The sequence below is a fragment of the Apiospora kogelbergensis genome, assembly GCF_038363985.1.
Source record: "Apiospora kogelbergensis strain CBS 113332 chromosome Unknown utg000007l_segment0_segment0, whole genome shotgun sequence".
Lineage (NCBI taxonomy): Eukaryota > Fungi > Ascomycota > Sordariomycetes > Amphisphaeriales > Apiosporaceae > Apiospora > Apiospora kogelbergensis.
This window is the reverse complement of record NW_027117424.1, coordinates 719,343-732,040: the sequence shown is the minus strand read 5'-3', so window position 1 is coordinate 732,040 and position 12,698 is coordinate 719,343. Positions and strand designations below refer to the sequence as shown.

The 12,698-nt window shown below is 56.3% G+C and overlaps 7 protein-coding genes across 7 annotated transcripts; 5 read left to right on the top strand and 2 right to left on the bottom strand.

Annotated features, from left to right (window-relative positions):
- Positions 1-561: 561 nt before the first annotated feature.
- On the top strand, positions 562-1,371 carry PG998_010576 (uncharacterized protein; the record flags this gene model as incomplete). The annotated part of the gene is made up of 2 exons (XM_066877392.1): positions 562-1,081; positions 1,136-1,371. 2 exons carry the CDS (start codon positions 562-564, stop codon positions 1,369-1,371), a joined length of 756 nt encoding a protein of 251 aa, XP_066726446.1.
- Positions 1,372-1,423: 52 nt separating this feature from the next.
- PG998_010575 (uncharacterized protein) lies at positions 1,424-2,245 on the top strand (the record flags this gene model as incomplete). Its single annotated transcript, XM_066877391.1, has 1 exon — positions 1,424-2,245. One exon carries the CDS (start codon positions 1,424-1,426, stop codon positions 2,243-2,245), a length of 822 nt encoding a protein of 273 aa, XP_066726445.1.
- A 1,161-nt stretch (positions 2,246-3,406) lies between these two features.
- On the top strand, positions 3,407-6,260 carry PG998_010574 (uncharacterized protein; the record flags this gene model as incomplete). The annotated part of the gene is made up of 2 exons (XM_066877390.1): positions 3,407-5,149; positions 5,214-6,260. The coding sequence occupies 2 exons, from the start codon at positions 3,407-3,409 to the stop codon at positions 6,258-6,260; spliced, it is 2,790 nt and encodes a 929-aa protein (XP_066726444.1).
- A 34-nt stretch (positions 6,261-6,294) lies between these two features.
- Positions 6,295-6,540, top strand: PG998_010573 (uncharacterized protein; the record flags this gene model as incomplete). Its single annotated transcript, XM_066877389.1, has 1 exon — positions 6,295-6,540. One exon carries the CDS (start codon positions 6,295-6,297, stop codon positions 6,538-6,540), a length of 246 nt encoding a protein of 81 aa, XP_066726443.1.
- A 944-nt stretch (positions 6,541-7,484) lies between these two features.
- On the bottom strand, positions 7,485-7,811 carry PG998_010572 (uncharacterized protein; the record flags this gene model as incomplete). The annotated part of the gene is made up of 1 exon (XM_066877388.1): positions 7,485-7,811. One exon carries the CDS (start codon positions 7,809-7,811, stop codon positions 7,485-7,487), a length of 327 nt encoding a protein of 108 aa, XP_066726442.1.
- A 1,379-nt stretch (positions 7,812-9,190) lies between these two features.
- Positions 9,191-10,006, top strand: PG998_010571 (uncharacterized protein; the record flags this gene model as incomplete). The annotated part of the gene is made up of 1 exon (XM_066877387.1): positions 9,191-10,006. One exon carries the CDS (start codon positions 9,191-9,193, stop codon positions 10,004-10,006), a length of 816 nt encoding a protein of 271 aa, XP_066726441.1.
- Positions 10,007-12,051: 2,045 nt separating this feature from the next.
- Positions 12,052-12,261, bottom strand: PG998_010570 (uncharacterized protein; the record flags this gene model as incomplete). Its single annotated transcript, XM_066877386.1, has 1 exon — positions 12,052-12,261. The coding sequence occupies one exon, from the start codon at positions 12,259-12,261 to the stop codon at positions 12,052-12,054; it is 210 nt and encodes a 69-aa protein (XP_066726440.1).
- Positions 12,262-12,698: the final 437 nt, after the last annotated feature.

Sequence of the window (12,698 nt, the reverse complement as noted above, 5' to 3'; positions counted from 1 at the left end):
ACCAATTGTGTGCCTGCCCTGCAACTTCAACTACCATCTCTCCCCATCGTCATCACCCATTGCATACCACGAACCAACAGCACAATGGGTCTACCCGGATCCGTGAAGAGAAAGAGAATCGTCTGTTGTCCTGCCCGTCTCCGTCTCCCATGGCTGCACACGGCATCCAAGTGGGGCCCCAGGCCAGCAAGAAGGGATGGAATGTGATGTGCCTGAAGACATACTTCGCTTCCGGAATGCTCGAATCGGCGCCCTCAGGTTGTCCTGCCAGGCCATTGAGCCGACTGGGCTCTAGAATAATATGCCTCAACTTCGCAGCATATTCTTCTTAGTTGTCCATCGTCTTTGTCCTTTTCGTTTTGCTTTCTTTTATTCCTTGGTCTCACTTCGTCAATCTCCCCTTCCCTTTCCTCCTACCATCACGCCTGGTATACTGGAATAGTGCGAATGGAGCAGTCGTATCCCACACAAGACTGAAGAAGCCGGGCGGTAACCACAAATTAATGATAACGCCTTTTTGTGGCGACGATATCACACACTAGACGATACTCACCCGACAACATGTTCGCAACCCAACGCGACCAGCCCGCCAGCGGCCCCGCCAGCCAGGCTCAACCGCGGAAGCCACCGCCAATTCTGGTCTACCAGAATGTCCCCCTAGAGCAACGCGCCCGTCCCGACATCACTCCCAGCGACCCCAAATGGCAGGAGATGCTGTCCTACTTCAACACCCTGATGAGCAACAGTACCTTGGATCAGATCCTCAAAGACCACTTCACTCCGCATGAGCTCCGCAAGTTTATGCCGACCATCGACGAGCCCTTCGCCAAGTGGCAGCAGGAGGACACCAAGCTGTTCCAGAGAACGCTCGAGACAAGGTTCAGGGGTGTATTGCCTACGCTTCAAATGAAGATGACCATGCTCTACTTCGGTCTGCCGGTAGCACCCATGAAGTTCGGGGGTAACCAATGGGTAACTTCGGGCGACTTGGATGAGCCCGAAGATGAGGTCTTCATCGAGCGAGACCCTCTGGCGTTTCTGGATAGCTACAAGGAGAGGACCTATGGCCTACCACCACGAAGTAAGTCAAATCAAAAGCTACAAGTATACTGCTGAGTGTCTGACCCTGTGGTAGAAATGGATTTTATCCCCGTGACCGGTGCTATTAGCCACAGCGACCAAGATTCTATTGGGCTACGTGGTGGACACCTGGAGGACGATGATGTGGAAATGATCGAATCCGAATCCCAGTATGATGAGGACGCAGGATCACAGCTACATGATATCCCCAGCATGGAGCTCAGTCTCCGTGGCGGGGGTCGATCCCGCCGGATGTATGACTACCCGGCTCCCCAAGATGAACAATACTGACAAGCGCTGCAGTCATAAGTTATACAGTCGTCAGGGTGTGGCCGAGTTTGTGATGGAGTACGGAAGTCTGGCTCGAGCTATTAACCGGCTTCTATCTCTCGATATCGTTAAGCTGAACAACGTCATGCTACACTTCGACATCACTGCACCGAGTACTGGGCGCAGCGGAATCACGGCTGTGGTCGATACGCCCATCCAGCGTCCCCCCAAAGGTAAAGTAGGGCCCCTGGATGAGCTCTTGTCTATGATTCAAGAGGAGGGCACGATCACATTTGTCCGTTTGCCTTCGGATCGTTTGCCGGCTACCCCTGAGCCCAAGCCCATGGATGGTGGCATTGCTACCATCATCATGGAGGACGACTACAAACTCAGACAAATCGCGTATATGAGAGTCCCCAGAATATCAGGCACGCAGCACACCTCCATCAGGTATACCCGGAGCTACCAGGACACTATGGGAACCTTGATAGATGTGCCTCACCATTATCTCACTTTCAGAGTGGGTTTGTCGAAGCTTGTGACCATCTACAGCTGCGAAGATCTGCCCCAGGGGCTGGTCAAGGACATTTCGGCCCAACCGTTTTGCGAAATCAAGGTAGTTGCTACCCGGGTCGATCCAAACACCGTCCCTGTCGTCCTCCCCGAGGGTGATGATACCCGCCACTCAGGAAATGTCATTGAGCTGCTCAGGCAAGACCTTGGAGATCTGGACGGACTCAAGCGCGTCGTCGCCCATGCTCTGTCTCGTCAGCCGGATGGGGGAAGAACGTCATTGGAATTCAGGTGCACTACCCGGGACCCGACTTCCAACAAGTCCACATGGAGGGTTTGTATCTCCCACTCGCGAACGGCCAACCCACCCAAGCCGCCATGAATTTGTGGTCTCAGCGGATTGGGGGACACAAGGATGCTGACCCGCAAGGAGTCTCCATGGTCGTCCAGCCTTGTTTTAACGGCTACTTCCTCTCTGGGTCTCACACCTCGAGGCAGGGGGTGGAACAGTTTACCCCGATCCGGCTTCGTTTCCACGACCTTCCACTGAGGTCGTTCAAGGCCAAGATCGCGGCCGAACTCTTCTTAGGCGCATATGAACCGCAGAACGATAGGCACACCCTCACAGTCGAGGACGATGTCGGCAGCTTCCGCCACGTCATCACATTCCACAGCACGAATGATGACTGGACGCAAATTTGCCGTCGCCTCATGTCACAGAACCTGCACTTTACCCTGAAAAAGAACGACTCGGACACCCGTTGGAGTAAGTCTCGAGTCCCACGCCCTGCATCGGACCAGAAAGATATACTGACTATTGAGAACAGGTACCAACAAGAAATCTCTCTGGGGCCCAAGTTATTACCGACAAAATATGTTATACCGTCCCAGTGACCCCAGTGCCATCCTTGACACGGAAGTTACTGACACCACTCTTGGCTCGCATAAGGGTGATAGCACGACAACAAATCCCTTGACACGCAGTCATTCACAACGCTCTTTGGCATCTAAAGCTGATTCTGTGGGATCAGGAGTAACTGTTATAAACACAGGGACCAAAGAGCATGATACCACTGATAAGGGTGATGGCACAATAACCAATCCCTTGCCGCGCACTCATTCACAACGCTCTTTGGCATCTAAAGCTGATTCTGTGGGATCAGGAGTAACTGTTATACACACAGGGACCCAAGAGCCTGATGCCACGGATAAGGGTGATGGCACGATAACAAATCCCTTGCCACGCACCCATTCACAACGATCTTTAGCATCTAAAGCCGATTCCCGGTCATCACGAACGACGGTTGAGAACTCTGGGGAGCATGCCGCCTCGGATAACGGAGATGACATGATTGAAAATCCTGTTCCAGTCAACGACAAACAACAATCTTGGGAATCTAACACCGATTCTTGGGCACCACAACCGACGGTTGAGAAAACAGCGGCCCAAGAGCTTGCCGACAAACAATTCAAAACTTACTCCACACAACTCAATGACTTCATTGACATGCAGGGAACAGACAGCAGCATGAGATCCCTAACGATGTGGGAAACCCCCAGCATCTTTGCCAACCCGGCCAAACCGGTGATGCCTCTCCATGCCGCGCCCCTGGAGAATCTCATCAGGACCGGACCTGACGTGCCGTCAATCACCACGGGCATGAGGACAGCAACTGAAATGGCCCGCCTCGAGCGTGAGGTTCACACCCTCCGAGGGCAGCTTTTGGACAGGATACGCGAATGCCCCTATACCGACTGTGACAGACGCTTCAGCGTCATGGATACCTACGGGTTCGAGAATCACCTGAAGCTTGAGCATAAGCTCCTTCAGTGTGCCCTATGTCTCGCTTTCGGACAAGGGAGCGGAAGTGATTTCGACATTGACCGGTCCATGATGTACATGAACCGGGATCAAATCCTCGTGCACATTGCGGAAGAGCACAGCGATCAGCTTAAGTTTTTCTTCCAGGGGTCCGAAAAGGAGCCCGAAAAGGCTGGAGTCAGTCAGGCCAGGAAGAAGGCGACTCCGGAGCAAAAGAAGAAGGTTGACCTGACCCTGTTTCCATATTGTCATAAATGTGGCCGGCACGAGGCTAGGCTCGATGATCCGGAGGACATGCTCCACCACCATCTGAACTGCCGTAGCCAAGACGGGGACGGCAAGTTGTCCGCACCGTTCTGCAAGACTTGCGGAAGCGAGGCCACCAGGGGTACATCTGGAGGGATGCAGTGCTCTAATGACTCCTGTGCCAGCCACAACCCCGAGCAACCATCCGAGGAGAGCTTCTGCCACAAATGCGGCTTTGACCTTTCTGGGTGCTCCAATGCGTACCGTGTCAAGCACAACCGCCTCTGCCAGGACATCGTCCCCGGTCCTCGCAGGAGCTACTGCCCCTTCTGCGGAATCTACATCGCCGACATCGACGCGGAAGAGCAAGAGCAGCACATCTGGGCCTGCCCCGAACGGCCGCAGCCCAAGCCGGTGTCCTGCCCGATCTGCCCCGAGCAGCCACGAGGCGAGCTCCTGTACACGCCACAGGAGGTGCAGCGGCATCTCGAGACGGTCCACGGGACCTTCTCGGACTGCCCGTGGTGCGAGAAGCAGCTGGTCGGCGAGCCGTGGAACAAGGACTGGTCCGACGGCGCCAAGCAGTACCACTTCGCGCACCACATGGGCCAGCTGTCGCCGGGCGTGCAGGCGAGCCAGAACGGGAAAGATCAAGAGGAAGCGGGACAGCCGCGGGGCGAGGACGCGGCCGGCAACGTCCCCGGCGCCCGCTGCCCGTTCTACCGCGACTGCGGCGCCGACACGTCGGGCATGAGCACCGACCAGTGGAACCGCCACATGCGGGAGAGCCACGCCGGCCAGAGGTTCTTCCCTAACGGCCAGCCCAACCCCAACGCGGGCGCGCCGCCTGCCGGCTACGAGACGGGGAACGACAAGGACCCGCGGGCGCACAAGCCGGTACCGGGTTCTACGGAGGTTCCTGAGCAGAACGGGGAGCATCAGCCTTATCGACCTCCTTATGTTTCGGATGCAGATTCTCAGAACTCTTCCGTTAGTGCTACTCCTGTTCCCGCCCCTGCTAGCCCTCATGTACCGGCTGGTCATGCTCCTCATATCGCTGCCCCTGGTGCTGGCCCTCCTCGAAGAGGAGTCAGAGATTTCAGGGATGGTGGACGATTTGACGGCGGAGCCCTCTTCCGCGGCTCCCGTATTGGCGACGAGAAGGACAAGAAGGACAAGAAGCATCGCCGCCCCGATGATACTGCTACTACCCATCCAGTCGCTACTCGTCCACATTCCAAGGCCCCCCACCTGCCACTGAACCGAAGGGCAAAAAAGAAAGAATCCCCCGACTCCCGTCTTCGGCAAAGACGCCTGGGGCTCCTCCCGCCTCGGCGAAGAAACCGACGCGTCGACCGGGGGCGACCCCAAGCGGTACAAGGCCTCGCCCGCGGAGGACGCGACCCGCCATCACCACCACCACCACCACACAAACCCCAACCCCGGCAAGACGCCGGCACCGACAGGCAGCCCGGTACCCCCGGCTATTGATGGGCCGAACGCATCCAGAGGACACGGCCAGCCCGAGCCTGAGGTGCCCGAGGAAGAGGTGCTCGACTACGATGAGGTCGAGTACGAGGAGTCCGAGGACGAGGAGCCCGAGGACGATGGGGATGCCATGGAGACTGACGAAGACGCGAATATCGGCAGTGGCCCGGAAGCTACGGAGGACTTCACGTTTACTGATAATCCCATGCCCCTGACCCAGGTACCCGTACACCAGCGCCCGCCGCACAATTATGTGATGTCCAAAAAGCCCATCCCCTTCCACATCGGGCCTACAGGCCAACCGCCGGCAGGAAGCCCGAAGAAGCACCGGACGCCTGCGCCCAGCCCGGCGCCGGAAGGGAATGGTATAGTTATCCATCGAGGCCCGCATAATGGGCACAAAAATCCCGAGACGGAACCCCCGACGGGAACAATAGCTCCCCGCCCCAAGGGCAAACGGCGTAGATGGAAGCCGCAAGAGGTTGACAAGGTGATCACAGGCGCTGATGGCGTACTAACAGTCATCACCATGAAGCCACCTGAGAGTGAGACTGACACTAGTCCCTCGGATCCCGAAGTGGACCCGGAGGAAAGCCAGCCGCCTCCGGTCAACCCACCACCTCCGGTCAAACCGCCACCTGAGGACGATGTCATGGATACCGACGAGGGCCAGAACCCGCCGCCGGATGACCCATCCCGCGGCTACGTTCCCTCGATAAACCCGCGCCCGGACGGTGTCCCAAGATTCCCCCACCAGGTCCGGAACCAGGGCCACAAGCAGCCCCCGCAGACGACTCCGCTTCTTGAGGTCGGAGAAGAACAAGGCAAAGCCGGCGGTTGATCCAACCCAGACGCCACTGCCCGAGGAGGACCTCATGGAATTCAGCGAGAGCGAGAGCGAGAGCGCGAGTGAGAGCGAGAGTGAGGACGATGACCAGAATGGGAAACGTTTGCAGACGCGCAGGCCCACGGGTCTTCCCGGATCCCAGGGCTCGCAGAACCCGAACATCCCGAAGCCGGTGGAATCCAACCCGCCGGGTGCGGGACCATGGGGCAACGCCGGCGTCCCGACGCCGCCGACACAGAACCCTGTCGGTCACGGCCAGGGGCCCGCCGGCTAAGGGTGCCCCGACGGATCGAAGATACCCCGGTCATGGTCAGGGCAAGCTTCCCGGTCTGTCAAAGGCGCCGCAGGACCACGCCAAACAGCCCCAGGACCACGCCAAACAGCCCCAGGGACCTGCGAAGCAGCCACAGGGACCAGCCAAGCAGCCCCAGGATCCCGACAACCAGGGCCCGGGCAAGGCCGTGTTTCCCCATTCCGACAACGAGGGCCAGGGTCCGGCCAAGCAACCGCAGGGTTCCCCTAAGCAACCACAGGGTCCTGCCAAGCAGCCTCAGGATCCCGACAACCAGGGTCCTGGCAAGGCCGTGTTCCCCAAGTCCCCCAGGCCACTGCCCCCGCCACCTCCTGCGGGCAAGACCCCAGCTAGCCCGGCCAAGCCCTCTGGTGCTGCCAAAGCTGCTAACGGTGGTGGGAAGATCCCCACAGCCCTTGAAACGGCCGATGACCCAGGGGTCGATTATGATGGATACGACTCTGACGAGTGGCCTTTTGGAACGTCAGACACGGCCAGAAAGTGGCCACCGAGCCCGACGGAGGGGGAGACGGGAACCCCGACAAATGCAAAAAATCCTACTGAGCTTCCCTCCACCCAAGGGCGAACGCGTCGACCTACAGAGCGGGGGACCGAGGATTTCACCTTCCCCGAGCCCTCTGTGAATCCGAACGCGACGTTTTTCTCCAAGGTTACGAAACGCAAGCCAACTCAGACTGATTTCGAAAAGGAACTGGAGGAGGCCAGTAACCTGATCACGCCAGCGGAGCAACGCAAGCCCGGAGAGCCGTTCATTTCCAATGTCGTCCCCAACCCCAACCTGCTTCCGCCCGACCAGTCGGGTGTAACGACGACGCGCTCAGGCCGCAGGTCGCGGCCCACGCCGGCCAAGAGGGCGGCTAACGAGGCGCCGCCTGCGGCGGGTCCCAGGACGGGGCCCTCGGGAGTTAAGAGGGCACCCCGGCGCCGCCGCTGGGGCCTAGGGGGAGGACCCCGGCTAAGCCGAACACGCGCTCCCAGACGGGAGGCCAGCCGGGAGGACGGGCTGGAAAGATGCCGCCGACGCCAGCGGGCCCCAGGACGGGACCCTCGGGGGCAAAGCGGGCGGGACCACCGCCGCCCAGTGAGCCCCGCGGCAGGTCCCCGGCGAAGCGCGGCCCCTCGGGCGGAGAGGCGGAGGAGGTGGACTCGACGGAGGGCGCGGGGACGGTGCCGGTGCCGACGGGGACGCCGACGCCGCCGCCGGCTAGGAAGAGGGCGCGGAAGTAGTGCATGCGGGGGACGATGGTGTAAGATTTATCACGAAGAAAGACACGAAGGGAAGGAGGGATGAGGTTGTTGACAACAACAGCAGCGCTTCATTTGAGATACACACACATTCATTCGTTTACTTGGCTAGTGGTGGGTTTCCTATGTCTTTCTTCAACACTCTTTTGGGGGCATGAGTTGGAATGGGGGTGTATTATTGGGGAAGGGGATGGAAGAAGGAACGTGTCACGGATTTATTTATTATTGGGATTCATTGGCTTTGCTTTGTCTTTAGATAGTTCTCAGGTAGTGTAATAATCAAAATTCTACTTCTACTTTGGTTGATTTTATTCGGGATGGGTTGTGATATTGCGTTGCTGGTTGTGGGCAGCGCCTGTCAGCACACTTGTAATCTGAGTGGCGCGTCAGACTTCGTTGGGGCATTCCTGATCTTGGGCTCTGAAACTCAAACACTACGGCTATTACTTGTGGCCTTGCTGACAGCATAAGTCCCCCGAAGTTTGACGCGTAATTGGAAACAGCTGGAGCGGGAGAGAATGAGGGAGTGAGACGTGACGCAGACGCTCTTCGGGGATATGGACGGATCCGAGATGATTTTTGCGCGGGACGCGCGTATGCACGCCTGGGATTGACACTGCTCAAATACAGTTCGGCCCCCAAATGAAAACAAAATCGCCGGGTTTTCGATGAGTAACTGTGCGCAGTACCACGGAATAATTGATGTGTTGTTGTTTCACCGCGCCGGAGTTCGGGGCTACGGGCATTTCACGGATAATCGGCCGTCTCCTTGTTCTGCATCAGCTCGGCCGATGCTTCTTTGTCCGTCGTCCTTTGAAGAAAGAAAGCGACAGGGGATGATGGTGGGTCGGAGAAATGGTTAGTTTTGAGTGGCTGCTTATTGGTGGAGATGAATCGTTTAGTAATTCGACTCTGCTGATTGGCTACAACCCAAAACACCCCCTGTCGATTCAGCTCGGCCGCCGACTTGTTCTTCGGTGTAAGTCAAAATACTGAACCACCTATAATAGGGGGGCCATTGCACAGCACTTTGTTCGTCCGACGTACACATCATTCATTCTCCCATACCATCATAATCACCAAGTCACCTGAAGACTCAAACCACGTTGGACCAGTGTATTTCTCTTCCCGGGAGTATTTAGTTCATTCCAAGCACGAACAACAACAGCAACACCAGAACCGACAACGCAATATCTATTTAATCTGCTATCAACATCGCCGCGGCATTCTCCTTTGAGACGAAGCAATCATAACCAAAACAAAGGACGCATTGTTTTGGTCTACAGAGGCACCAACCCCATTTGTCTCTGGACCTCTCCGCCCCGCATCCGCATCCGGGCCATCCCACACATCATCCCATCACACCATGTCTTCACAACCTCGGAATCCGCCGCCGGCATCGTACGGCAGCCTCCAAGCCGCCAAGCCCCCCACATCCGCCGACGTAGAGTCGCTCACGCCCCTCCTCAGCAGCAAGACGACGCCGCCGCACACGAAAGACGAGCGCCACACCAGCCACGGCGACGTGCTGCGCGACGTCATCATCGGCTTCGCCGACGGCCTGACGGTGCCCTTCGCGCTGACGGCCGGCCTGTCGAGCCTCGGCGACACGCGGCTGGTGGTGGCAGGCGGCCTCGCCGAGCTGTTCTCGGGCGCCATCAGCATGGGGCTGGGCGCGTACCTGGCGGCGGCGACGGAGCTGGAGCACTACCGCAGCGAGGAGGCGCGGGAGCGGGACGAGGTGGTGCACAAGCCCGAAGCGGAGCGCCAGGAGATCTTCGACATCCTCGGGGGCTACGGCATCTCGCGGCGCGCGGCGGCGCCGCTCGTCGACGAGCTGGCGCAGGACCCGGACGAGTGGGTGCGCTTCATGATGGACTTCGAGCTGCGGCTCGAGGCGCCCGACGCGAACCGCGCGTGGATCAGCGCGCTGACCATGGGGCTGAGCTACTTCGTCGGCGGGCTCGTGCCCATGATCCCGTACTTCCTCATGCGGCGGGCGTCGGATGCGCTGTTCGTGTCGGTCGGCATCACGGTGGTGATCTTGCTGGTGTTCGGGTACATCAAGAACTGGGTCACGATCCGCAATAACCGGGCCGGCGTCAAGGGGGCGTTGCAGACGTTGTTGATCGGGGCGCTGGCTGCGGGGACGAGTTACGGCATCGTGAGGGCGTTGAACTGAAAAGGGGTCTGCGTTCGGTCGAGAGTAGGATGGGCTGGTTGATATATTCAATGATGGAGAAAATCAAAATGCAGAGGGCACCGAGTCTTAAGAGACGGTTGGCTGCATGAGGGGGTTTGCTTGGAATTCTGCATGGCGTTAGTTATATTATTCCCCCTCTTGCCTTTACTCTATTCCAACATAGAGAGAAGAAGAACATTTTACAATCCGACTCCTGGTCCTGAAAACCACGCAATTCTGACGTCAATCCAATTGGTACGTTGGAAATATTATACTTTTGCCCAGGCTCTCGGGCTGGGGCCGATTGGTGCAGTTGGTCCGAGTTCTGCATCGGGCCGCGACTGTTACGTTTTCCAGGGTGTAACGGCATTCCATCTCTTGGGGTCCTCTTTGATGGCATCCAGTGATACACACTTGCCACTGATGCCAAAAATACGCATTCAACTCTTCCCATGCGTTTGTAGGATAAACTCTTTGTTCCAAAGGGGAATGCAGTTGTGTTGACCGTAGCAGATTTCCGCCACGCTCGGCTCATGCATCACGCTGGCCATTTTCTGATGATTGCCGTCGACTCCGATACATCAGGGGGTTGATGTTTTCCAGTCTCCCCAGGGTTCCCTATGAAAACTGCCAACTTGTACACAGAGCGGCTCCAAAATACATGTTCGTTGTATCTCACGTGCCCAGGTTTACCCTCGATATTGAGTAGTCAGGGCACGTAACGATTGCTCAGCATGAAGAGCCTGTCCGAGTCGAGGAGAGAATTCCTATCGTCGCGTGAAAGGCGCACGGCCCTTGTTTGGTTTCCTTGAGCGAAAAGGGGCTTCGAATCAAGCCACTCCACACGGTTGCGGACAATGGTCGAGCAGGAGCATATTGAAATACCCCACGTGTTGAAAAGGTTGCAATAGGTACGCATTACCAAGTGATACCATATCAGATGCACACTGCTAGGGTCTTCGCCGTCTATGCTGTTGATTGCTGCGATGCGCGCGAAGTTGGCTTTGCACATCTCACCCCTTGGGCCAACCAGACTTGAAGCAAGCATTAGGCCTTATCAGGTGCTTCCAAGTAACAGATAAACTGAAATGGTGAGTTTGAAATCATACTTGAAATCTGGAAGGGCGACCGGCCAAAACGCTGTGTATAAAGCTGCCAGTCTAGCCATCTACGAAAGCTAGTAATAATTTGTCAATCAAGATATTATTCACAAACTATCAGACATCAATTACACGATTAGCCTAATCCTCTCACGGTTCCATTCCATCACTGTCTTCTGGAACCGCAATACCCTGTCGACCACCGGTACTCTTCGCTTAAAGGCCCCTTTGAAAACTGTCGCTGCTGTCATCATGTGCAAAGTTGACCTTCACATCTGGTATTGTCCGAACTGCTATAAAACGTGGGAATCCACTCACAATGTCAATACATGGGAGCCATGCGATAGCCCCAATAATTACTCATGGCATTGCGAGAACTATGATCCGAATCGAATAGCATATAAACAAAAATGTCCACCGGGCATAGGCTGCACACCACTACCGCCGCCATCGCCACCACCACAGGAAAGTACACAGTAGAAGCTTAGAGCGGTATCAGGTCTAAAGCGTCTACGGTAGTTATACGGAGAAATTGAATGGTACATCACTATCACTTTATCTTACTACGGAAAGGAGCGGGAAGGCACGGGCTGGGATTCAGGTGCATTCAACAAGGATACGGGTTGAGTTGTTATTCATCTAAGAGTTTTCCAGAAGCTCGGAAATTTTGGCCACGAAGCCGACAAGTTACGCCAACTAAGTCTAGGCTATTTTGTGCTAGGCGATTCACTTCAGGACTTTCTTTCGGAACCTTCGTGTCGTCCTCCTCTGTCGTACCATATAGAACCTCGTGCCGCACCGTCTCGTCGCAACCCCCCATGACCCTTCTTATCCCCACCGCATCCCTTCTGCACTAGCCGCGCCAGCCGACTACCTACGTCGCGGCCTTCGTACCAAGCGCCCTGCATGTATCCGAAGTACGAGGCGCTAGTAGTCTCGCAAGGACTAGGTCTTGGAGTTTCTGTGCCCCTTGTCATCCTTCCTGGCAGTCTTGGAGCTCTTGCCTTTCTTTTTGCTATACTTGTTGCTTGAGTCGGAGGCCTTTACCATCATCTCGTCAAGTTCCTCGGTCGCCTTACTGTTGTCGGCGTCGTTGGTCGTGGCCCAGTCTCCAACGCCCAGGAGGAGCTCATATTGTCTTGGATCTGGTGCCATAGTGAAGACTGTGGATAATGATGTGTTCTCGTAAGAGATTGGAAAGTGATCTACACTTGAGGGTGAGTGGCTTTATTTAAAAATAGGAGAAGCTTGAAGATGTAATGTCTATTTCAATTGCGTTTAACTGTGATGATACACCTACTTATATTCACGGCCATTGTGATTTATTCGGCCAGCATATAGTTCTCCTGTACTTCGATTGATGATTGTGCTGTGAATACTGTGCATCGTAATATCTACTCTCAGTGCGCCAGTTTCTGGTGCTCTCCGTAAAAAGAAGCCATCACGGGGGGCGTGACTCCGATTCCCATAAGCTAGGTTGGATCATTGGCTGCTAGGGGCGAGTAGATGCGAGATCGGGTAGCTTACGGGATCTAAGATCTGGGGGCCGGGAAATGGGAATTGGGAATTGGGAATCAAGTGTGTAAACCTCC